At 45.8% G+C, this 27,542-nt stretch overlaps 1 protein-coding gene across 2 annotated transcripts in view; it reads right to left on the reverse strand.

The window, feature by feature from the left end:
* The window catches only part of LOC115179682 (neuropilin-2), a 67,867-nt gene that overhangs the window by 34,528 nt on the left and 5,797 nt on the right, over positions 1-27,542 (reverse strand). Inside the window, exons 2-6 of one of the 2 annotated variants that reach the window (XM_029741357.1) lie at positions 24,148-24,325; positions 10,012-10,193; positions 4,303-4,533; positions 2,357-2,512; positions 1,846-2,015 (exon numbers count right to left, since the gene is read on the reverse strand). In XM_029741357.1, the coding sequence (XP_029597217.1) occupies positions 1,846-2,015; positions 2,357-2,512; positions 4,303-4,533; positions 10,012-10,193; positions 24,148-24,325 (917 nt within the window). Of the gene's footprint in view, positions 1-1,845; positions 2,016-2,356; positions 2,513-4,302; positions 4,534-4,677; positions 6,894-10,011; positions 10,194-24,147; positions 24,326-27,542 lie in introns of those variants that run through there. The other variant, XM_029741358.1, reaches the window with a different exon arrangement.

Consider the following 27,542-nt stretch of genomic DNA (forward strand, 5'->3'; position numbering starts at 1 on the left):
GATTTCTGCATAAATTGGTCATAACATTTTATCTGATCTTCATCTAGGTCGGAACAATAGACAAACACAGTCTGCTTAAACTAATAACACACAAACAATTATACGTTTTCATGTCTTGATTGAACACACCGTGTAAACATTCACAGTGCAGGGTGGGAAAAGTATGTGAACACTTGGATTTAATAACTGGTTGACCCTTATTTGGCAGCAATAAACTCAACCAAATGTTTTCTGTAGTTCAGACTTGCACAACGGTCAGGAGGAATTTTGGACCATTCATCTTTATAAAACTGTTTCAGTTGAGTAATATTCTTGGGATGTCTGGTGTGAACTGCTCTCTTGAGGTCATGCCACAGCATCTCAATCGGGTTGAGGTCAGAACTCTGACTGGGCCACTTCCAGAAGGCGTATTTTCTTCTGTTGAAGCCATTCTGTTGATGATTTACTTCTGTGTTTTGGGTCGTTGTCCTGTTGCATCACCCAACTTCTATTGAGCTTCAATTGGCGGACAAATAGCCTTACATTCTCCTGCAAAATGTCTTGATAAACTTGGGAATTTATTTTTCCGTCGATGATAGCAAGCTGTCCAGTCCCTGAGGCAGCAAAGCAGCCCCAAACCATGATGCTCCCTCCACTATACTATACAGTTGGGATGAGGTTTTGATATTGGTGTGTGTTGTGTGTTCCTTCCAAACAACACAACTTTAGTTTAATCTGTCCACAGAATATTTGGCCAGAAGCGCCGTGGAACATCCAGGTGCTCTTTTGCGAACTTCAGAATGTTTTTTTGGACAGCAGTGGCTTCTTCCGTGGTGTCCTCCCATGAACACCATTCTTGTTTAGTGTTTTACATATTGTAGACTCGTCAAACAGAGATGTTAGCATGTTCCAGAGATTTCTTTGTCTTTAGCTGACACAAGGATTCTTCTTAACCTCATTGAGCATTCTGCACTGTGCTCTTGCAGTCATCTTTGCAGGACGGCCACTCCTAGGGAGAGTAGCAACAGTGCTGAACTTTCTCCATGTATAGACAATTTGTCTTACCGTGGACTGATGAACATCAAGGCTTTTAGAGATACTTTTGTAACCCTTTCCAGCTTTATGCAAGTCAACAATTCTTAATCTTAGGTCTTCTGAGATCTCTTTTGTTCGAGGTATGGTTCACATCAGGCAATGCTTCTTGTGAATAGCAAACTCAAATTTTGTGTGTGTTTTTTATAGGGAAAGGCAGCTCTAACCAACATCTCCAATCTCGTCTCATTGATTGGACTCCAGGTTAGCTGACTCCTGACTCCAATTAGCTTTTGGAGAAGTCATTAGCCTTGGGGGTTCACATACTTTTTCCAACCTACACTGTGAATGTTTAAATTATGTATTCAATATAGACAAGAAAAAAACTAGAATTTCTGTGTTATTAGTTTAAGCAGACTGTGTTCGTCTATTGTTGTGACGAAGATGAAGATCAGATCAAATTTTATGACAAATGTATGCAGAAATCCAGGTAATTCTAAAGGGTTCACATACTTTTTCTTGCCACTGTATGTCCATCTGTCAAATAGACAGGGGGGAGTGCTGCCAGGCCCTATGGGGCTGCTTTTGGGGAGGGAGAGCGAGATAAGGGAGAGGAGGTAAAAATCAATGGCACACTATTCCACTGCTAACAGCGCATTCCTGAGTAGCAAACTCATCTATCAAGTGACAGATAGCATCCTGCATTCGCTCCGCACACTGCATATTGTCAAAACAGTGTTTGATTGTTTTTGTGTGTGGTGGGGGCGGGTGTTTTGTGTGTGTGTGTGTGTGCGTGTGTGTGTCTCTCGCTGTGTCTCTTTTTGACTGTCTGACCTGGATGTACTCCTTGGTGCTGTCCTCGCTGGGTGTCCAGGCGTTGTCGATGTTGTTGAGCCTGGCCTGGCGAGGGGACCAGCGGCCGTCGTAGAAGGAGGACGAGGCTGAGATCTGGTCATCCGAAATCGTCCCTGACTCCAGACCAAACACTGTACTGCAGTGGAATGCTGTGGGGAGGAGGGGGGGGGTTAGAGGGGAAGAGAGAGAAAAAGGCCAGGTGAGGGAGGGTGTGGTTAGGAGAGAGAGAGTTTGGAGGAAAGAGGGGGACCAGAGTTAGAGGCGGAGAGAGACCAGAGGGAAAGAAAGAGAGAGAAGAGGGAGTGAAAGTGAGGCCAAGAGAAGTAGAGATAGAAAGTGACTATGAGGGCAATTAGGACACATATAGAACAGTAGAGGGAGCGAGAGATGGAAGGAAAGAGAGACAAAGAAAGGGATATGGAATGCGAGAACAGGAGAACGAGAAAACGAAAGACAGACGGACAGACAGAGAGAGAGGTGGGCTACTCACTATCACTGACTTCTTTGTGTGTCATGTTGTAGCGAGCAGAGAAGCCGTCTTTGGCCACAGCCATGTCCGTGTGGAAGGACAGAGACAGCAGACCAGACGGCGACTTGATCTCAGGAGGAATCTTAGTACCACAGTAACGACCAATCAGAGGGCCCACTGGAAACACACACAAATAGTTAGGAGGGATCTTCACTCAACATAAACAGTATGTTTTCAGTGTTCGATATAAACAGATTTTTGTTTAACCTTTACTTAACTAGGCAAGTCAGTTAAGAACAAATTCTTATTTACAATGACGGCCTACCGGGGAACAGAGGGTTTAACTGCCTTGTTCAGGGGCAGAACGACAGATTTTTACCTTGTCGAAGAAAATACTTGTAGACCTTGTAATATATTTATTTCACAAAATAAAATAAAAACTTGCACGTTTATTCGATATCAAATTATTCCTACACACCTGCAAAAAGAAAACTCGGATGCGTTTCCTATTTTTTTCTATATTTATTTCAGGATTTTAACATGTTTTATTAGCATCAGTGTATTTTCTGGAATGTGAGCATCTCCATTGAAAGTGCTTTTTAGTCCAGACATAGGCTTAAACCGGAGTAAGCATCTAATGAAAAAGCTGAAGGTCTGTGTCTCAGCGTGAGTCTCTCCATCTCGTGTGGTTTAGGCTGGGATTAAGACCCACTGTGGGGCAGACTTTAGATTATACACTGCTGTCACCCAATCTTCTCAATCCCACCCAATCCCACCCACCCTGCCAGGATTACAGACACACACACAATGTTCCTGAAGATTCCCCAAATCAGCTTTCCATTCCTTTCCTTCAGATCTAAAGACTCTTCAGTGTTTCGACTAATGTGCTTGGGCTCAATTCCATGTCAATTCAGTCAATCAAGGAAGTTCATTGAAATTCTTAATTCAAGTCATGAAAAATCCCTCGTTTAAAAAAAAAAACTATTCTTGAATTGGAATTTAAATTTATTTCAATGAATCTTGCCTCTCTTCTTTGAGTTGAAATGGAACTGATGCCCAATACTTTAGTTTTAGTCTGTAAATGTAATGTAATTCCCACATGGGTCGTGTAATACAAAAGTACACCGCTCCCATAACTCATTTCTATTAAGCTTGTGTGATTGACCTAAGCATTTAACCATATTGAAAATGGGAGTAGTTTGGCCCTAAGTGAGGAGGTATTGAAGCTGTTGTATTGCGGCCGCCATTTCAGGTTTCAAATATTTGTGAGAGTCAAAATTCTCCTCTCTACTAATCTATCATCATCTTGCTCGCAGCCCCAGCGGTAGATACGAAGTGCTTTGATCCCGCTCTCCAGAGCCTTCTCCCGCTAGTGTGTTCCCCTTCCCTTCCTGATCTCTCCTGATACCACTGGGATGTAGCTCTTGTGCATTATGTAACTCCGCCCACAGGCGCCTCACCGCCACGGCAACCGATACCCCTCATACACGCACTCTCACTCTCGCTTCAGTGTGATGTTTCCCCTAGGTACAGATCTAGAGTGAGCTTCCCCTCCCCCAATCCTAACCTTAACCATTTGTGAGAGAAATGCAAAACTGACCCAAGAACAGCATCTAGGGGCAACTTCACCATACTCCCTATTCCCAAACAGGAAGAAAGTGCTGTGTGACCAGGGCAGATTGAAACAAGGGGGAAGTAGGCCTGATGAAGGGGATGAATGGGAAACAAGCCATGGGAAAGGCCTAGTTCTGGGAGGTGTAGAATGGCTAATGCAGGAAGGGGCCACTTCCTGGATTGTTATTGAGACAAAGGCTGCAGGAAAAGCTCCATTGAGGTATTGTAGACGATGTGTGTGCGTATGTGTTCAAATACATGCATGTGCCTCATCCAGTGTGTATGTGTGTGTGTGAAAGTGTATGTGTGTGTGTGTACACATGCATGTGTGTATGTGTCCGGTAAGCACTCACCCTGGGGCAGCCCGTCCCACACGTCCAGCCAGTCGTACTTGCAGTCTCCCTCTCCTGACAGCAGGGGATCGTTCTCCAGGTCAAAGGTCAAGAAGGTCAGGGTCACGTCCATGTGGGGCGGAGTTATGATGATGTAAGAACATTCCAGGTTGTGGGGGTACTTGTCAGGGAAGCCAGGGGACTCGATCATTCCGTAAGGACTGGTGAAATTCCGGAAACAGAATTCCGATCCTGAGGAGAACACACACAGGACACAGACATGAGCAATTTATCACAGAAGCAATCATTTTTTTACTAGTAGGGAATTTTATTGAAGAAAAGACATTTGTCACTGCAAGACAGTTGCAGTTCATTGGGTAACACACGTTCACTTACACACACGCATGCACGCGCTCTCAGACAGGGCGGCAGGTACCCTAGCGCTTAGACCACTGGGCCTGCAACCTGAAGGTTGCTAGTTCAGAGCAAGGCACTTAAGCCTAATTGGTCCAGGGTCGCAGTCAACAATGGCTGATCCCTGGCCGTCACCCCACTCTCCGAGGGTGTCTCAGGGGGAGTTGGGATATGCAAAAAAAAAAAACATTTCCATTTCACACCTCACACACGTACAGGTTACCCACTTGTACATGCAGCGAAACAGGACAAATATAAGCACCCCCATTTGACCTTTGACACACACGCCTCACCATAAACCTCATATTTGCCCCCACAACCCAGTAAGCTCTGCATTCACTCCCTTGCTTCAAAAAAAGAAGAGAAAAGAAAAACGCATGCCAAATCAAACGGGAGTAAACTCGCTAAGCGGCCCGGCGTGTCGGCAGCTCATTAGCTATGCAGATTTATGCGCCCTGGGCTGGCTCACCTTGAGCTCTCGACAGATGTGCCTCCCATATAAACTTCCCCCTGAGTTACTGAGTGTTTATGGCCGCGCACATTCTCTCTCTCTCTCTCTCTCTCTCTCTCTCTCTCTCTCTCTCTCTCGCTGTCTCTCTCTCTCATTTATTCAAAGCACTGATCATATATACTTGCAACTTACAATCCCCAAACTCTCGGTGTTCCCACCTCTCACACTCTCACTCTGTTCCTCTCTCTCTTTTCTTCTCCATCCTCTACCTCTCTTGTTATTTAAAACATTGATGGGTCACACACATAGACATACAACGCGCAACCTGTGAGCACATAGACAAGCTCTAACCAACAGCAATGGGAAAGCAGGGACAGGTCTTTGAAGTGTACTGTATATACATTCTTGAGAGGCATGGCATACAGAAAGAGCAGCAAAGAGGAAGAGGCCTGGAAAGGAATACAATGGGAATAAAGGGGAAAGAGGGAATGGAAGACTAGATAAACAACAGCAAACAGACAAGCACTATACCCATCTTGGTGACTCCTAAAGCAAAGCCCTCCCTCCCGATCTGATCTGACCTAGTACGACCGTACTCCAACCACATGTGGTCTGCCCCTAATTCACAACAACCACAACGGTCACCACGGGGCAGTGTTTGAATGTTCTCTCTACGTGTCTCCAAAGGCCTTTGTGTGAGTGCGTGCGTACGTGTTTGCTTGCGCGTGTGTGTTGTCCATCCGTGCATGTATGTGTGTGTGTGTGCGCGCGTGTTTGCGTCTCCTGTGAATCCATTGGTCAGTCAGACCCTCTCGTTTAACGAGTAGAGACAAGGCCAGTGTGATGCCTGCCTTCGCCAGTCACTATGCCGACCACGCTGTTATAGACCTCATGGAGATGGGGACTGCTGCCTTTCACCGCAGGGCGAGAGGAAACACACACACACACACACACACACACACACACACACACACACACACACACACACACACACACACACACACACACGTCCAGGAGAAAGCATGCCAAAGCACTACTCCTGCGAGGTCTACTACTGCTCATTGACTGGCCCTCACTGAATAGGGAACGTGTGTGTGTGTGTGTGTGTGTGTGTGTAGAAGAACATGCGTGACACTGTGAAAGTGTGCCAGTGTGTGTGTGATTGAATGAAAACACATACTACGTTCTGAATAGGTCTTGTGGTATATGATAGACAGGGTGTGTGTTTATCAATGAAAGTGTGTGCGCGCCCGTGTGAAAGAGGGCTTCAATCACACCAATTGCATGTCTATATTAGCCCAGTGTGTGTTACCACTCGTTTCGCACGTGCTCACATCGCCACATGCCAAGTATGTGTGAGAGAGATGGTGTGTATGCATGAGTACTCTCCCTTTTGTTAGTCCTTATTAGTTCAACTATATGAACATTCCAAAAACAAGCCCCTCTTCCCCTCACACACACACACACACACACACACACACACACACACACACACACACACACACACACACACACACACACACACACACAAAACATCTGATACAGCAGCCACTCGCCTGGCTTGCACATTTCACCACGAGCAGCCATTTGGCAAGAGCTGTCTGCCGGCGGGGGGTTGAGGGAGGGGGGAGAGGGAGAGAGAGAGGGAGGAGTGGAGGGGTGAGTTGCTGGGTAGAAACGCGTCGGGCGCTTTCCGCTCGAGTGCCTGACGGAGTAGTCTCTGCACATGTTGTCAGGGAATCCCCCCTCCCTCCCACGCTCCATTCCTTCCCCCCCCCCATCCCTAGGAGGAATGCGTAGTCTGTTCATTCACCCTCTTCCCCCTCCCCCTGTCTTCGTCTTCCTCTCCATCTCCTCATGCACCTCATGCTGTGAGAGTTCACCTCCACGTTTGTGCACGTCTGTTGCACATCTCAACCTCTAACACTATCTTTCTCTAACACTATCTTTCTCTCTCTCTATCTTTCTCTCTCTCTGCCTCGCAGCCTACTCTTGCTGGAGTCAACCCAAGGGTTTCACGGAAATACACTTGAGGGGTGTGTGTTTGTGTGTCTGGATTCCAAAGGTGACCCTACAGACTGAGTTAGGGGGGGGACAGAGTCAACCATGACCCCAAGGGGAGCCACAGAAAGATCAATCCCGATTGACTGCGCTAGTGCAAGAGGCTGGTGGAGGTCGCTTGGCGGGAAGTCTTCCCGCAGTAGCCGTGGTAACAGCGTCAGAGTAACAGTCACATGACAGGGGGCGGAGTGGGGGGCTGGTTTGGTGTGAGGGGTTAATACGCCAGTGTGCGTGAGAAAAGTAGGGCACAACAATAATGGGGGAGGGAGGGCAGTGGGTGTACTTCCACTACTGTGGGGTTAGGGTGCGGGTGTGGGGGTGGGGTGGGGTTGGAGGGTTGTTGTTTTGGGGCACACGTTCCCCCAGGGGGATGGGATGGGGGCTCAGGGGAAAAGGGATGAGGAAATACAGTTAAGGGTGAGAAGTCAAATATCTTATTGCTGTTTATTATCCCTGTATCCATTATTGGCACTGAACATAGGAAGGGGGGGGGTACAGTATACACGAACACATATGCATGTCTGCACACACACTCTGCTTACTTAACAGTGTATTCTCTGAGTGAAGCTACAACAGGCTCCTCATCATTAACCTTTGGTGCTGATGGCAGTCTAGGAAAAGAGATATACTGCAGGGTCGTGTTCATTTGGCACCAAATGGAAGGAAACAGACTGAAACAGGGAGGGACTATTACCTGGACTTGCCCAATAAGAAACACTGATTTTAGTTTCAGTTGCAAACTGTTTTTGAAACGTTTTCCATTGTGTGCCCTAATTGACACAACCCCGATCAGCGGCAAAAAGTAGGACTGAAGGTTCAGGCTCTGGCTGAGGACAACCGCCAGCCGGACAGACACACCTCCAAGCTGTGTATTGACCTAAGATCATATCTCCACTAGTGACGCACTCCTTCAAAACTCATACGGATGTATAAACACACACACTGCACGCGCACACTTAAAAAAGGCTAGAACATGTACACACACACACACACACACACTGCACGCGCACACTTAAAAAAGGCTAGAACATGTACACACACACACGCACACACACTGCACGCGCACACTTAAAAAAGGCTAGAACATGTACACACACACACACACACTGCAAGTGCACACAAATAAGACTAGAACACACATCCCTTATGCACAAATATCAATGTAAATAAACAACAGCTCTCTCACTGGGGTGTTGTGCCTGGCAGTCTCTAATGTTCTCCCAGAACTCATAAAACTACTGGGTTTTGTGGGAACGATTTGCCCCGAGCCTGACATGTTAAAACAAACAACCATGATGGGTGTAGGATGCAGAGGGAGAGAACAGAGCACTCCAAAAACATACGCTCTGCATGTCGATCTCTCTCGCACAGAAACACACACAGGCACAGACACATGCACACACACACACACACACACACACACACACACACTGAGCACGCACATCTATACGCCTACTTAGACACAAACAAAATCCTATAACGCCCAAGCACACTGTAACCGCCCACGAACACATACCACACACGGACACCATTGTTTTTGCACCCCAAATGCATAGTAGGCTCTTGTTAAAACCACAGCAACAGCATACCCATCCATTCTGTTACAGAGTGTGTGTATGTGTGTATAATATTAGCCCTATCACATCGTCATATCATTGTGCTGGTGGCCTTGGTAACAGAGCTAAATGACAAAACTGGGCCACGTTCAAATCACGTTTAAAAAGTTAAGAGTTACTACTTCCTGAATCCCACCCAAACAAATCAATCTCAATGGGATCTTACAAGCAACGCGCAGCTCAATATAGAGTGTATCAGTATAGCTCAGTACAGTGAGTGTACTGTATGTCAAGTACACTTCCTCTTATGCACCATCGTTAAACTCAAATCCCAACTCACCCTCACCCTACCCTCTCCCAATAATCGTCTCCTCACCGCCCGTAGCCCCTCTCAATCACTCTCCCCATCCTGCCCCCTCCTCCTCATCATCTCCCTCTCACCCTTCCTCCCCCTCTAGATGAAGCAGATCCCAGGCCAGTTAAAAGAGGCCTTCCTGAGATGCTTTTCAGACAGGATGAAAAGAGCTAAAGGCTTAACCGTGTTTATTTTCCTCCCTGCCTCTCTTGAAGTGAATTGGTCTGGGAGTGTCGGGGTGAGTGTGAGGTTGCGAGGTGAGTGAGTGTGTGTATAGGTGTGCATGTGTGAGGTAGACGCCCCCACGTTAAGGTGAAGGTCATCATAGGTCCTTCTGCCCAAGGCATCCATAGCAAGAAGTCAGTCCAAGTTCCACAAGGCTAGTTAGCTAGTTAGCTAGTTAGGGGAATGACCACCCAGAGCCATTGGAGAGAGTTTGGCCACTGTGGTTTCAACCCTAAAATGTATTAGGATGAATTTAGATCACATTTACATGGTTTGACGAAAGGCATGTTAGCACCTCATGGGCAATATTGACCAATAGCAGTCCACAGGTTTCCGAATGCACATTTTTATTGAATAAATCGAATGCTCAGGGGTAACAACTTGGCATCCATTTAAAGATTGACCAAAGTCTCTCAACATATGTCTCCATCCCAACCTATCAGTAACCGGTCAAACATCAACGTCCCAATCACGCAACGAATAACATCCCCCCCGCCCCCCCCCCCAATGATCAACAACCAATCAAAACACCCCAAATAAGAGCTCACCAGGCAGAATTAAAGAATTCACTCACCTGTCTTAAAGATCATGACCCCCCCCCCCTAAATAACAACCAATAAAAACGCCTCAATAACGAAACGCCGGACATCATTTGAGAATTGGTTCACCTGTCCTGAAGATCTCGTAGCGCAGCGAGAAGCCAGCCCCCTGGTGGGCGTAGTCTGAGACAAACTTGATGTGCAGGGCAGTGCCAGAGGAGATGATGGCTGGAGGGGCGATGTTACTGCAGTGTTTACCCAGCAGCTCAGCCGAGTCCGAACCCCCATCACGGATCTCAATGAAGTCATACCTGAGAATGAGACACAGAGAATTTCATGAAAAATCCTTGAAATGCTTTTATGTGCAGTGTCCATATTAGGACAGCCTCAGGCTCAGCGGGAATTGATTCAATCTCAGCAGGAGTTGCCTCAGTCTCAGGAAGAGTTGTTCTAGTCTAATCAAAACTAAGGCTGTCCTGATATGGACATCGTACCTATGGATTTATGTCATCATGTATATGTTAAAAGAGGTGCTTTGAGAAGGATGTATTGATTTCAGGAGAATGTTGAATGGATGATTCAAGCTTAAAACCAAGGACAAAGAGAAGAATAGAGAAAAAACAGCTTTGGGGCTCAATGTGATTGAACTCTAGTCCATATGACCTTTGACCTAAGACCTATTGACCTCCCTGAACTAACCCAAATTCTTAACTGTCATTTCAGAGACAGAGAGAGGTGAAACTTGGACTCAGACAAATCCCACCTGCCTCTCCAAAATTAGCCAACTCAACAGAAACGAGTCGTTGACAGGGAGAGCTGGGAGAGGGGTCAAAGTACAGTGTGTGTGCTTGCATGACGGGCATGCGTGTGTGTTCTTCTACATTGAAGATCATAAGAAATCCCAGGACATAGTGTCTATAATACTTGTAATAAGCTCATTGTTGCTGTCACAACCTCCAAACAGTTGTCACTGACTAGTTGGATATTCATTTCCCACTGAGCAAACAATTTCAGCATTTTTTTCCCAGATTTTTTTTATCAGGTTTTTGCTTGGCAGACTTTATATCTTTATTGGCATTAGTGAATAAAGTCATGAATGCAACTGTTTATCTCAACTTGTAGCCATGGTTGTCCTGTAAGGAAAAGGGTAAAGCACTTCAATGTGATGCTAAATATGAGGGCAGGGCAAGCAGATGAATGAAAATAGTGAATTTCAGCTTTTCCACAGTGGATTTCCTGGGACGGATAATTAATAAGCGTCCCCCCTCTCGCTCTCTTGGATATGTGACGGAGCAGTCAAACAAGAGCCGTTGAAACAGTCTCACGTCTAACTACGATGAAAGGCCTTCAGCAGCCTTCAGCACAGCACTGGATCACTGTTCTGTGTTGGACCCACGTGTGCTCGCACGCACACACACACACACACACACACACACACACACAGATATGCAAACACACACACACACACACACACATGCGCACACACACACGCGTGCGCGCACACACACACACACGCACACACAAACACACGCGCACACACACATGCGCACACACACACACACACACACACAAATAATACAGCCCCATACACAGTCATTGGGAGCAGGAATGTTTAGATTGACAGTCTCTAGAGATCAGTGTCCATCAACGGTGGTTCTGGGAACCTCATCGGGTGTGCACATATTTGTTCGAGCCCAGCACTAACACTCCTGATTTAACTCATCAAGGGCTTGATGATTTTGCTGATGAGTCGAGTGAAGTGTGTTTGTGCTGGGCTGGAACAAAAGCCTGCACAGGCCCAGGATCAAACTTCACTAATGAGAGGGCCTTGATCAAATTCACACACGTTCCTACCTAATGCTACATCACGGTTGGCTATTAAAAGAGGTTTACTCCAGAGCTCCCTTGGTGAAGTTTAGAAAGCTAGCAATCCATGAGTGTGTGTGTGTGTGTGTGTGTGTGTGTGTGTGTGTGTGTGTGTGTGTGTGTGTGTGTGTACAAAGTATGTGTGTTTTTGGGCTGTAACTGACACATGCTTAAGTAAAATACACACACGCGCACACACACACTACAGTGTGTACGTAAAAGATAAAAGGCCTGAGAAGGAAGTGAGAGCCTAATTAGGTTTTAATTGATTTGGGAGTGGGCTCTCTCGCCTGTCGTGGATTAGAAGCGATGACTGAGTGTTTCTCAGATGTGATTATTGACCTGAGCTCTCCGTCTCCCCAGGCCCTGATGAATACATGCATGAAGGCTGGCCGAGCGGGAGAACAGTCTCTCACACACACACACACACACACACACACACACACACACACACACACACACACACACACACACACACACAGACACACACACACTCACACCCTCATCCCACTCTGTCTATTAGAGTTCACAGTGCATTTCCTGACTCCTTCCTCTCCCCCTTCTCCCTCACTATGTGACTGGGTCTTTCTGGGTTATGGAGTCCTGCTCGTTGGGACCCATGATGGTTTCCACCAGCTCTCCATAGAGGCTAGAAGAAACCCAAGGGGTGTGCAGTGGAAACTTCAGGAAGTCTTCCAGGGCTGTTGTTCGGCACCAGTCCAGACATGCCTTCTCTCCTCTACTCCTTTCCCCTCATCCTCCTCTCCTCCCCTCCACTGGCCCTGCTAATTACCTTTCACACCTTCCTTGTTTTTCTGGGACTTTTCTCCACCTCGGTGCATTCCCTACAGGCGCCAGGCCAAGGCCGCCCCTCAGACAGATAGCCTCGTCTGGGAGTGGGAGTGCACGTCCTTGCCTGCGCGCGTGTGTGTGTGTTTTGTGTGTGCGCTTGCATGTGTGTGTCTGGGAGAGGGAGACACAGCAACCACCCTGAAAACACCATGGTATAACGAGGGTGAAACCATTTCTCCTTACCCTTGGCCCCAGACTGTCAATCTCACCACTGAGAGCAACAACCAGAGTCTAGCCTAGTTCACTTCCAGTGTTGCGCTTGACAAAATCGCAAATATCTGTTCCTCAAATAGGGGCATGGCGGTGGAATCTACACTCACAACTGAACTGTGCAGTTTCTATTGAAAAAAAAATTATATTTTGAAGGGGATACAAAAGAAATGTGTGCGTGTGTTGCTTCCATTCCAGACAATATATATTTGATACCACCATTTCCTCCTAATCTAAAGTGCTCAACAACCACAGCTATATCAGGTGCTGATGGTCAACAACAGGACTGAGGCCCAGACGCAGACGCTAAAATGAAGACTTTTTAGTCTGCCTAGCATAGAACCACCTCATGCACCTCATGTACGCCTAATAAGGCATAAGTGCCTCTGAAATATTAAGTAGACGCTGGGAGAGAAATCCCAACAGATTCCCGCGGCTGCCATCTTCAATCTGGCCTTAGAACAAATAGCTGAAATAGCACTCAGAGCAGCCATCTCTGAACCGTTGCTTACAGTTACAGATAGCTGACGTGCGTCCCAAAAGGCACCCTATTGGTTATGTAGTGCACTTATTTTGACCAGGGCCCATAGGGTGTGCACTATTTAGGGAATAGGGTGCCATTTGGGGCAGAGACTGGGGCTAAACCGCTAACAGCTAACCACAAAGAGTCAATATAGGCCTATAGGCTACAGCCCAAGGCTTTTTAAAGGGGCATCACCATCGATCCCGCCAGTCTGGTTGGTGTGAGTATCTACTGCTGGGATGCCCTGTATGACCTTCTTACATCGGTATTAAAAAATAGGTTTTTTACCCTCCTCTCTTTGTCTGTCTTTCTCCCTCTCTCTCTCTCTAAGCACGAGAAAGCATAAAGACTATGGTCAATTGGAGTGATCTGTTGGTTGGCTATTAGTGGCTATTGGTGTGGTCAAGTACACGTGACCGTAATGTGACCATGACTTAGTGGCCATGACTTGTGAATCTGGGCAGATCAGACCTGAAGCAGTGGCCTCATTAATCTGCCCCCCCCCTCCCCCCCATATACACATACTCTCCACGTCTATTGCCCGTCAATTCCTCATTATAAGCGGAAAACAGCCATTGATCTGATTCCAACGGCTCCCATCCCCCCCCGGGGGGGGGGGGGGGGGGGGGTACAGCAGACACAGACGATGATATCACACGCACACGTTGAACCTCTCTATTGTTACGCATCAATGGCACGTTCCCCTGTGTCATGACGTTGGCCTGTGGGTAAGGTTTATGACCCCCCCATAAATACCTTCTCCCTTCCCCTCTCTCTCTGACCCTACTGAAGGACTTGAATAGCCTGTGTTAAATATAGAGAGTCTGGGAACATCAAACATGGGGAAAGGAACCATCTTTTGATAATAAAACCAGTTGGAAATATGCTTGATAGCGTAATGAGTATGTATGTCAGTTCATTGTTATCTGAGACATTATGATTGATGACAGGACGACATAAACTTTACCTGAGAAAGTATACACCCTCTAGTTATCAGAGTCACATGGAATTGTTATGCAATTGAAATGTTTGATATTGAAATTGTTTGTTAGGAGATTAAATGTAATTTTAGCTTCCAAATGAGAGAATTGGGTTTTCATAAGGAAAGTGCCCTGCCGATCAGTGGCCCAACCCTTTGTAGAGACATGGGGTTATAAACGATGGGGCGCCTCCTTCCCCCCTCTCCACTATATAAGTCTTTGACGAAAAGACATTCACGTGTTCTAGTACGGGAGGTCTGCAGCCTGCGTCAGAAGGACACACATGTTAACTAAACCATATCAAGGACAGAACTAAGCCAACCTCGGCGTGAGCTTTGATGGCGAATGGTATGAACTTTGAGCTTATTCACTACAGAAGTGATACTTCCTAGCCGTTGAGTTAGCCGCTGCTAACGTGGGCTAGGAAAGGACGGACGACGGATCCAGTCTAACAACCAGACGAAGATACCACCACGTATCCATTACCACTAGAGACATTCTTCCACTACAGGAAGATCTGTTGGCCAACCCGGCCAGCATCTACGACCAATCTACCGAAGCGCAGCTCAGAGTAAATATTTATTGCATTTTCCTTTTCCAAATGGGCGGTAATTTAGAATGCATGAGATAATGTATTTACGATAGCATAGCTGCTGTTTCTTTGTTCCTAAATCTTCCCGCTCTTTCATTCAAGCCCAACCCCCTTTTCCTTTGTGTAACCAGCCATGATACAGGCTCCGTCCACCAGGACGTTTTCTGTATGACATCATACATATTCTGTGTATTTGTAATTCTGTGTGATTAGTTAGTTATTTAGTAAATAAATAATTAAACCCAATTTTGTTTTGCTGATTCAACTTGTTAGCCAGGGTTCGTGAAGATAACCAAGAATTTATAACTTTCATGATGAGACTGAAAATAAGATAAGATTGACTGCTATCGATGTAAAATATTACTAAGTATTTTAAGAGTTTATTCAGAAGATAACAGCTCTATAAACGTTCTTCTGTGGTGCCCCGACTTTCTAGTTAATTACATTTACATGATTAGCTTAATCAGGTAATATTAATTACAGAGAAATAATTTTATAAGTTAGCATGTCGTATCACTTAATCCGGCATAGCCAAAGACACGACACCTGTGATGAAACTAAGGGTACGTCCCAAGTGGCACCCCATTCCCTATGGGACCTGGTCAAAAGTAGTGCACGAAATAGGGAATAGTGTGCCATTTGGGACGCGCCCTGGGGCACATTAGTGCGGGGTGCCCGTTTGTAAAGTTGAATGATCAATTCTACGGAGGAACATGCCTGCAGGCTCAACTAAATCGTCACCTTCCGTTGCCAATGAGGGCCCTGGGGCCCAAACCCAACAAAGATGACCTAATAAAAAAGGCTGCATATAAACAATATGGGTGGAAAATTGATCTTTGCGAAAGTGTGTGTCAGCTTTTATGGTGTGTGTACTGTGTAGGTGGGCCGCAAACGTCAATTAGTTTAATCCCACTGTGTGTAACCGATGTGAAATGGCTAGCTAGTTAGTGGGGTGCGCCCTAATAGCGTTTCAAACGGTGATGTCACTCGCTCTGAGACCTTGAAGTAGTTTTTGTGGAGCGATGGGTAACGATGCTTCGAGGGTGACTGTTGTCTACATGTGCAGAGGGTCTCTGGTTCGAGCCCAGGTAGGGGTGAGGAGAGGGACGGAAGCTATACTGTTACATGTGCAAAATAAAACACTTCCAGGGCAGAGAGAGAGAGTTTATTCTTTTGGAACGTCTGTGAGTGTAATGTCTACTGTTCCTTTTTATTGTTTATTTCACTTTTGTTTATTATCTACTTTACTTGCTTTAGCAATGCTAACATATGTTTCCCACGCTAATGAAGCCCTTGAATTGAATTGAATTGAGAGAGAAGAGAGAGAGAGACAGAGACAGAGACAGAGACAGAGAGAGAGAGAGAGAGACAGAGACAGAGACAGAGACAGAGACAGAGACAGAGAGAGAGAGAGAGAGAGAGAGAGAGAGAGAGAGAGAGAGAGAGAGAGAGAGAGAGAGAGAGAGAGAGAGAGAGAGAGAGAGAGAGAGAGAGAGAGAGAGAGAGAGAGAGAGACAGAGACAGAGACAGAGACAGAGACAGAGACAGAGACAGAGAGAGAGAGCGCTAAGTAGAGAGTGGGATGCGCCTCCTTTTCTATTTTATTTAAACTTTATTTAACCAGGAAGGGCTCATTGAGATTTAAAATCTATTTTTCAAGAGCATCCTGGCCAAGATAGGCAGCACCAAGTCATTACAAAAATGACAGACAAACAACATGAAAAACTACAAGTAATCTAGTAAAAACCATAGAATTCACAAGAGTATAACAACATCAAAAACAGCAAATTAAAAACATTGACAGGTCAGGGAATCAGTGTCAAGATCATTCATTAGTGATTTAAAAATACCAATCGGGACAAGTTCTTCCAGTTTAAAAGTATTTTGTAAGGTGTTCCAAGACGATGGCGCTGAGTACATAAAAGCCCTTTTACCAAATTCAGTTCGGACATTTGGAACAGTTAGCAGGATAAAGTCCAGCGAACGAAGAGAGTACCCACCACATTTCTGAACAATACAAATGCTCAAATAAAAAGTTAGTAAACCCAAAATGGCTTTGTAAATAAAAGTATACCAGTGACTGAGCCTACGAGTGACTAGAGAAGGCCAGCCAACCCTGGTATGCAAAGTGCAGTGGTGCGTAAGAGTTTTGCAGTTTAAAATAAATCTTAAAGCGCCATGGTAAAGGGTGTCAATTGATCTCAAACACTGAGCGGAAGCATTCATATATAAAATATCCCCATAGTCTAGTAAAGGCATAAATGTAGCTGATACTAGCCTCCTTCTGGCTTCAAAAGAAAAACAGGCCTTATTCCTAAAATAAAATCCCAATTTCAGCTTCAACTCTTTTGTAAGTTGTTGAATATGCAATTTAAAAGAGAGGCTGTCGTCAATTAAAATTCCAAGATATTTATATGAGGTTATATGAGATCCTGCACCCCATATCGGTATCACTCCTTCAGCCCTGGTCCCAGCCAATGGCAGACTGCATTAGAGATAACGGCTTGATATTTCACCTCAGCCATTTTTTTCTTTTTTTTTTCTTCACATCAATCAACTCAAAAAGCCATTTGGCACCCTGCCGGACTCTGCCTGAAATGAAAGTCTGAATTAAAGTGCCACCTCAGATATGTGAAGTCTGCATAACACGGGATATTTTATTGCTGCAGCAGTGATGGCCTGTGCGGTTGAAGTTCCCTGAGCCTTTGACTCTTTGAACCCAGGGAAAGTGCTGGTTGGCCGGGAGAGGGATTAATTCATCAGTATGTTGTGGGTTATAAAGGAAGGCTGACCTTAGGTGGGCCAACCGAACTCTTTACTTGAGTTCACATGCTCTGGGTCTCAGAGTAATCTACTCTCAGGAGAGACCATGGCACTGGCATAATGTGTGTGTGCATGTGCGTGTGTATGAGGTGATGACATACAAAAGACATTGCTTACATAGAACTGTAATTGTCCATAGATTAAAGCCCTTTACAACTCTTGCAACTATATCACCTATTTACAATAAACACAGTCCATTTGTAATGTTTACATTATATATACAGTATATTCAGATTACATTTAAATAATACCCTCACTAGCTTTAAGCACCAGCTGTCAGAGCAGCTCACAGATCACTGCACCTGTACATAGCCCATCTGTAAATAGCCCATCTATCTACATCATCCCCTTACTGTATTTATTTTATTTATCTTGCTCCTTTGCACCCCAGTATCTCTACTTGCACACTCATCTTCTGCATATCTACCATTCCAGTGTTTAATTGCTATATTGTAATTACTTCGCCACCATGGCCTATTTATTGCCTTAACTCCCTTATCTTACCTCATTTGCACTCACTGTATATAGACTTTTTGTTTTCTTTTTTTCTACTGTATTATTGACTGTATGTTTTGTATATTCCATGTGTAACTCTGTGTTGTTGTATGTGTCGAATTGCTGTGCTTTATCTTGGCCAGGTCGCAGTTGTAAATGAGAACTTGTTCTCAACTAGCCTACCTGGTTATATAAAGGTGAAATAATATATTTATATATTTTTTAAGTCTCCTGCCCCTCCAGGGGTGTATTCACTAAGACCAAAATGGGCCGAAACTCCTGATTTCGTTTCAAAATGTTTTCCGTTGCCAAAAAATTGTTACGGTTTCCTACGGTGTGCACTAATGAATACAGTCCAGCATTACCACTCCCTCACATCAAACCAGAAGAGGAAAAGTCCAAGTCTCCCTCCTGTCTCCTCAGTCAGACATACTGCAATGCCTAATCACTCAGGAAAGAGGAAACAACACACAGCTGCACCACAAACACTAACTGGAAGCTATTTGAACCAGTCTAAAGCACTCTGTGGGAGGAGAGGGGCCATGTCGGCCTGCACTTTGGCTTTCTCCACTTTGTTTTGTTGCTGTTTTGGACCTGAGGGCCAAGGAACACATCTTCAACAAATTAAATCTGTGTGTGTGTGTGTGTCCCAAATGGCACCCTATTCCCTATACAGTATAGTGTTCTCTGGTCAAAACACCATTCAGGGAATAGGATGCAATTTGGGATGTAACCTACATAAAAAGGCTATAGCAGCATTAGTGAGAAAAGGGAGTTATAGGTTCGTCTATGAATAAATAACATTGTTGATGTGGCTCTCTTTTCTAATGGGGCTGTAAAGGATGGTCTTTTCTCTCTGAGGATGCGGAATGGATGGTGGTTGCCATGTGTTTCCCTGCCGATCACACACACTCTCACACATGTGTGTGCATGTGCAGGTATACACGCAGAAATAAGGACATACACACACATACAGAGAAGCATGTGCACGTACAAAGAAACACACACCCACACATGCATGGGCACGCGTGGGCACGTGCACACACACACAGCTGAGTGGAAGTGTGAGAGGGCAAAGGTTGAGCTCACACACAGTCCCCTCAGGCAAATTCAAAACCAATCCACAAGAAAAGTATAGCATTTCTGAAGAGGCGTTTCAACTTTCTCTCTCTCCCTCTCTCTACCCCTGCTCTCTCTCAGCTCTCTCCAACCCTGCTCTCCACAGCTCTCTCTACCCCTGCTCTCTCTCTCTCTCTCTCTAAGCCCTCAATACAGTACCCAAAAAGGACTTGAAATACTGCTTATCGACAGTGAGCACATTCATTTTATCCGTCTATCACAGAACTGCACATGCTATCTATGACTAGTGGGATTTTAATAGAGCATTACGTTACACAAGACCAGATAAGGACATCATCAAGGACAACAGCCACCCGAGCCACATAGAAATGGGAGTTATAGATCTCCTTCTCATTGAAAGCAAGTCTAAGAAGCGGTAGATCAAATCAAATCAAATGTTATTTGTCACTTGCGCCGAATACAACAAGTAGTAGTGAAAAGCTTACTTACAAGCCCTTAACCAACAATGCAGTTTTAAGAAAATACCCCCAAAAAGTAAGAGATAAGAATAACAAATAATTAAAGAGCAGCAGTAAATAACAATAGCAGGGCTATATACAGGGGGTACCGATACAGAGTTAATGTCAATGTGCGGGGGCACCGGTGTCGAGGTAATTGAAGTAATATGTACATGTAGTTAGAGTTATTGAAGTGACAATGCAAAGATAATAACAGAGAGTAGCAGCAGCGTAGAAGAGGGTAGGGGGGTGTAGGAGTCTGATGGCTTGGGGGTAGAATCTGTTTAGAAGCCTCTTGGACCTAGACTTGGCGCTCCGGTACTGCTTGCCGTGCGGGAGCAGAGAGAACAGTCTATGACTAGGGTGGCTGGAGTCTTTGACAATTTTTAGGGCCTTCCTCTGACACCGCCTGGTATAGAGGTCCTGGATGGCAGGAAGCTTGGTGCCGGTGATGTACTGGGCCATTCGCACTACCCTCTGTAGTGCCTTGCGGTCGGAGGCCGAGCAGTTGCCATACTAGGCAGTGATGCAACCAGTCAGGATGAACTGTGAACCATGTTAGTTTGTTGGTGATGTGGACGCCAAGAAAATTGAAGCTCTCAACCTGCTCCACTACAGCCCCGTTGATGAGAATGGGGGAGTGCTCGGTCCTCCTTTTCCTGTAGTCTACAATCATCTCCTTTGTCTTGATCAAGTTGAGGGAGAGGTTGTTGTCCTTGCACCATACAGCCAGGTCTCTGACCTCCTCCCTATAGGCTTTCTCATCGTTGTCGGTGATCAGGCCTACCACTGTTGTGTCATCAGCAAACTTAATGATGGTGTTGGAGTCATGCCTGGCTGTGCAGTCATGAGTGAACAGGGAGTAAAGGAGGGGACTGAGCACGCACCCCTGAGGGAACCTCGTGTTGAGGATCAGCGTGGAGGATGTGTTGTTACCTACCCTTACCACCTGGGGACGGCCAGTCAGGAAGTCCACGATCCAGTTGCAGAGGGAGGTGTTTAGTCCCAGGATCCTTAGCTTAGTGATGAGCTTTGAGGGCACTATGGTGTTGAACGCTGAGCTGTAGTCAATGAACAGCATTCTAACATAGGTGTTCCTTTTGTCCAGGTGGGAAAGGGCAGTGTGGAGTGCAATAGAGATTGCATCATTTGTGGATCTGTTGGTTCGGTATGCAAACTGGAGTGGGTCTAGGGTTTCTGGGATAATGGTGTTGATGTGAGGCATGACCAGCCTTTCAAAGCATTTCATGGCTACAGACGTGAGTGCTATGGGTTGGTAGTCATTTAGGCAGGTTAACTTAGTGTTCTTGGGCACAGGGACTATGAAGGTCTGCTTGAAACATGTTGGTATTACAGACTCAGGGAGAGGTTGAAAATGTCAGTAAAGAAACTTGCCAGTTGGTCATCGCATGCTCGGAGTACACGTCCTCGTATTCCGTCTGGCCCTGCGGCCTTGTGAATGTTGACCTGTTTAAAGGTCTTACTTATCGGCTGTGGACAGCGTGATCACAGTCGTCCGGAACAGCTGATGCTCAGTGCGAATGTTGCCTGTTAATCCATGGCTTCTGGTTGGGGTATGTACGTACAGTCACTGTGGGGACGATGTCATCGATGCACTTATTGATAAAGCCAGTGACTGATGTGGTGTTCTCAATGCCATCGAAGGAATCCCAGAACATGTTCCAGTCTGTGATAGCAAAACAGTCCTGTAGTTTAGCATCTGCTTCATCTGACCACTTTTTTTATAGACCGAGTCACTGGCGCTTCCTGCTTTAATTTTTGATTGTAAGCAGGAATCAGGAGGATAGAATTTTGGTTAGATTTGTCAAATGGAGGGCGAGGGAGAGCTTTGTACGCGTCTCTGTGTGTGGAGTAAAGGTGGTCTAGAGTTTTTTTCAGTTCGGATGTCCAGAAGCTCTTTTCTGTCACAAGAGATGGTAGCAGCAACATTACGTACAAAACAAGTTACGAACAACGCCAAAAAACAAACAAAATAGCATGGTTGGTTAAGAGCCGATAAGATGGCAGCCAACACAACTACATTCTCTGTTCTATGTGCACCATTTCTATGCTTCCCATTGTTACGTTTCGTTTTAACATGTTTTACTTTGTTTTGTACACCAGCTTCAAACAGCTGAAAATATTGCCTAAGGAAAATATACACTGCTCAAAAAAATAAAGGGAACACTTAAACAACACAATGTAACTCCAAGTCAATCACACTTCTGTGAAATCAAACTGTCCACTTAGGAAGCAACACTGATTGACAATACATTTCACATGCTGTTGTGCAAATGGAATAGACAACAGTTGGAAATTATAGGCAATTAGCAAGACACCCCCAATGAAGGAGTGGTTCTGCAGGTGGGGACCACAGACCACTTCTCAGTTCCTATGCTTCCTGGCTGATGTTTTGGTCACTTTTGAATGCTGGCGGTACTTTCACTCTAGTGGTAGCATGAGACGGAGTCTACAACCCACACAAGTGGCTCAGGTAGTGCAGCTCATCCAGGATGGCACATCAATACGAGCTGTGGCAAGAAGGTTTGCTGTGTCTGTCAGCGTAGTGTCCAGAGCATGGAGGCGCTACCAGGAGACAGGCCAGTACATCAGGAGACGTGGAGGAGGCCGTAGGAGGGCAACAACCCAGCAGCAGGACCGCTACCTCCGCCTTTGTGCAAGGAGGAGCAGGAGAAGCACTGCCAGAGCCCTGCAAAATGACCTCCAGCAGGCCACAAATGTGCATGTGTCTGCTCAAACGGTCAGAAACAGACTCCATGAGGGTGGTATGAGGGCCTGATGTCCACAGGTGGGGGTTGTGCTTACAGCCCAACACCGTGCAGGACGTTTGGCATTTGCCAGAGAACACCAAGATTGGCAAATTCGCCACTGGCGCCCTGTGCTCTTCACAGATGAAAGCAGGTTCACACTGAGCACTTGACAGACGTGACAGAGTCTGGAGACGCCGTGGAGAACGTTCTGCTGCCTGCAACATCCTCCAGCATGACCGGTTTGGCGGTGGGTCAGTCATGGTGTGGGGTGGCATTTCTTTGGGGGGCCGCACAGCCCTCCATGTGCTCGCCAGAGGTAACCTGACTGCCATTAGGTACCGAGATGAGATCCTCAGACCCCTTGTGAGACCATATGCTGGTGCGGTTGGCCCTGAGTTCCTCCTAATGCAAGACAATGCTAGACCTCATGTGGCTGGAGTGTGTCAGCAGTTCCTGCAGGAGGAAGGCATTGATGCTATGGACTGGCCCGCCCGTTCCCCAGACCTGAATCCAATTGAGCACATCTGGGACATCATGTCTCGCTCCATCCACCAACGCCATGTTGCACCACAGACTTTCCAGGAGTTGGCGGATGCTTTAGTCCAGGTCTGGGAGGAGATCCCTCAGGAGACCATCCGCCACCTCATCAGGAGCATGCCCAGGCGTTGTAGGGAGGTCATACAGGCACGTGGAGGCCACACACACTACTGAGCCTCATTTTGACTTGTTTTAAGGACATTACATCAAAGTTGGATCAGCCTGTAGTGTGGTTTTCCACTTTAATTTTGAGTGTGACTCCAAATCCAGACCTCCATGGGTTGATAAATTGGATTTCCATTGATTATTTTTGTGTGATTTTGTTGTCAGCACATTCAACTATGTAAAGAAAAAAGTATTTAATAAGATTATTTCATTCATTCAGATCTAGGATGTGTTGTTTAAGTGTTCCCTTTATTTTTTTGAGCAGTATATTTCACAACGATTTACATAGTAGAATGATTCTCTACACTATACTTGCTTGTTCTGTCACGTAAACTGAAATTCAGCGAACTATTCGAATTTTTGCAACCAGGAAATGGCTGAGAAATGTCTTCATAGCGCAGCTTTAAGAGAGCAGTAGGAGGCAAGGGTTGAAGCCAGGCCAGAGCAGGATGACTGACTGCTGAGGTCAGAGAGACAATACAAAGGCATATGATTCATATTATCTTTGAAAGAGGAAACTGACCAAGCAGGTTCCCATCTAGCCTGTAATAGCTGCACTGAACTCTCTCTCTAGTCTATTTTCCTGTGAACTTCACAACACCATCCCTGTCTTTCTTTCAAACATTCTCTCCATTCTTTCATCCACCATGCCTTTCTCACTTACTGTCATGGCCAAAATGGTAACTATGGCTAACTAAGGACACTGTTACATATGTATAACCAGTTGAAGGCAGATCTGAAGTTAAAACGATCCCTGGTCAATCTCCCTCCCTCTCTCCTTCTCCTCATCCCTCCACCATTTATCTAGCCTAAGCATATCCAAGAGGCCTCCCTCTCTCCCTTCCCCCCCAATCCCCCCCGTCCTCTCTCTGACCTGCAGTCCAGTCTCTCCAGTTCAAAGTGGGGGTTGAAGTTCAGGACGATGCGCTGGGAGGGCTCCGGGGCCGTGATGACCCACTGGCAATTCTGGTGGGGCGGGTACTCCAGAGGGTAGCCCGGGGACGTGATGTACCCTGGGTCGCTGGCATCCAGGGTGTCCCCACACACCTCACCTGAGAGAGGGGAAGAGAGAGAGAGAGAGGGGGGGGAGAGAGAGAGAGAGATGGTTGATACGCAGACTCAAAACATCTACAAAGCGATAAGTTATCGATTCGAGAATTTGTCTTCTTATTCCATAGTGATGTAATTTGTGATATAGTGACGCACGATTTGTAATAATATCTGTGTCAGAGATACATAGTGTTCACACTAATTCTACTACAGCAACAAAATAGACAACCACGCACACGTCCCCCTGCCATGCAGACAAACTAACACCACACCATGGATCTCATCTCTCCTCCGGGAGCATCCTTTAAATGTAATTGTTGCTCTGGCAAGGCAATCTGCAAACATTAGAACACATTCCCTGATCCTATCGGCTCTCTCCCGGGAACAATAGCCTGCCAATAGCGTCGCTCGGCTGGCCCAGACAGGAAGTGACAGCAGACCACCTGTCTAGGGGTACAAGGGTTCACCCCGATTCTGTGATGAGAAGCCTGAGTAACAAAGCCTTCATTTTAGCCGTACGCCCACGCCTCACTCGCCGTTCCCCATCTCACACAAACACGCAAAGCACACACACTAACACATCGGCAGACAATACAGTGAGGCCTCTCATCAGTCATTTTACTGCAGTATATGATTTTCCGGTCATTATTATTCTAAATGGAAGGCCGGATTAGGAAGACAAAAAATGTCTCTCCACAATGTTCACCATGACAACGATGCTAGGGGTGGTTAACTCTTTCCGTGCTGACAGAGGCTGCGTTCCGATTCTTTACCCTTCTCCCGAAGTGTGCACTCGTTTACCCTCCCTCATGCATTTGGTGCAAGCATAGCTGGAGGGAGTTTCCAGTTCATTCCTTTTAAATCCACGAGGGGGAGTGCACAAGTGTACACATCGGGAGAAGGGTAGAGAATCGGAACACAGCCTGACCATCTGAAAAGGAAGACTGAGTGTGAATGTTTTATACCTTTTTTTTATTTAACCTTTATTTAACTGGGCAAGTAACACTGACGATCCTGGGCCTATTGTGCCCCACCCTATGGGACTCCCAATCACGGCCGGTTGTGATCGAGCCTGGATTTGAACCAGGGTGTCTGTAGTGACGCCTCAAGCACTGAGATGCAGTGCCTTAGACCGCTGCGCCACTCGGAAGCCCAATGAATATGAGGATATATCAATGAAAATGACGATGACTCAGTACTCTGTTTCATCTGCTTCACCTGCTCCGAGCTATGTGAGCACATCATCAGAGAAAGCAGGGAAAACGATTGGAGGGTTGAAATATAATAGACGATTCAAGTGTTCACATTTTCAAGACTATTGTGTTTTATAAAAGGCATACTTAGGATTTGGTGACATTTGGATATAATAGCGAAACCCTACCGTCCTTACTTGGATAGAAACTCACACACACTTATGTATACACACGTGCACACACACACAATCCACCCACATGCCAGCCCAGCCTATCACTCAAAACACCAAATCACTCAATACTGCAGCCAAAGCTAAATAAAAAGACACCCAAAAGGAAAGAGTCTCTCCATTTCCCCTGGAGGATTCAGACAGGCAGGACTATGAAGTCTGCATATGGCGTGTTCTTCTCTCCCCACCTCCATGTCCGCATCTTAAATGGCACCCGTATCCCGATTTAGTGCACTACTTTTGACCAGAGCCCATAGGGAATCCCATAGGGTTCTGATCAAAAGTAGTACACTACAGAGGGCAGGGGTACTCAAATACTATTTGAGAAGGTCTGGTCACACAAATTTCCTTGGTGACAAAGGTCCGGATGGATAATGTCATTTATCAGCATAGGAACAACCCCTAACCTCGCAACCCATGCGACCCCAAAGTGTTCACGCACCTCTTGTTGGCAGAGAAAATGTTGCAGAGTTTAAAAAAAAAAAATTACAGCTAATTTCCTGCAATTCCACACATTCTTCCATGGCTTATGTGTTTTTAGATGATACCAGGGGTCAAATCACAACCTTTCTACATTGTAGATTAATAGTGAAGACATCAGAATTATGAAATAACACATATGGAATCATGTAGTAACCAAAAAAAGTGTTAAACAAATCAAAATATATTTGAGATTCTTCAAAGTAGCCACCCTTTGCCTTAAAGACAGCTTTGCACATTCTTGGCATTCTCTCAACCAGCTTCATGAGGTAGTCATTTCTTTCCTTCTTAACGTGTTTCAGCCAATCAGTTGTGTTGTGACAAGGTAGGGGTGGTATACAGAAGACAGCCCTATTTGGTAAAAGACCAAGTCCATACTATGGCAAAAACAGCTCAAATAAGCAAAGAGAAATGACAGTACATCATTACTTTAAGACATGAAGGTCAGTCAATGCGGAAAAGTTCCAGAACTTTGAAAGTTTCTTCAAGTGCAGTCGCAAAAACCATCAAGCGCCTATGATGAAACTTGCTCTCGTGAGGACCGCCACAGGAAAGGAAGACCCAGAGTTACCTCTGCTGCAGCTGCAGAGGATAAGTTCATTAGAGTTAACTGCACCTCAGATTGGAGCCCAAATAAATGCTTCACAGAGTTCAAGTAACAGACATCTCAACATCAACAGTTCAGAGGAGACTGCATGAATCAAGCCTTCATGGTCAAATTGCTGCAAAGAAACCACTACTATAGGACACCAATAATAAGACTAGACTTGCTTCGAGCAATGGACATTAGACTGGTGGAAATCTGTCCTTTGGTCTGATGAGTCCAAATTGGAGATTTTTGGTACCAACCGCCGTGTCTTTGTGAGACACAAAGTATGTGAACGGATGATCTCTGCATGTGTGGTTCCCACCGTGAAGCATGGAGGAGGTGTGACGTTGTAGGGGTGCTTTGCTGGTGACACTGTCTGTGATTTATTGAGAATTCAAGGCACACTTAACCAGCATGGCTACAACAGCATTCTGTAGCGATACACCATCCAGTCTGGTTTGTGCTTAGTGGGACTATCATTCGTTTTTCAACAGGACAATGACCCAACACACCTCCAGGCTGTGTAAGGGCTATTTGATCAAGAAGGAGAGCGAAGGAGTGCTGCATCAGATGACCTGGCCCCCATAATCACCCGACCTCAACCCAATTGAGATAGTTTGGGATGAGTTGGACCGCAGAGTGAAGGAAAAGGAGCCAGCAAGTGCTCAGCATATGTGGGAACTCCTTCAAGACTTTTGGAAAAGCATTCCAGGTGAAGCTGGCTGAG

Source organism: Salmo trutta, chromosome 39 (genome assembly GCF_901001165.1).
Source record: "Salmo trutta chromosome 39, fSalTru1.1, whole genome shotgun sequence".
Taxonomy (NCBI): Eukaryota; Metazoa; Chordata; class Actinopteri; order Salmoniformes; family Salmonidae; genus Salmo; species Salmo trutta.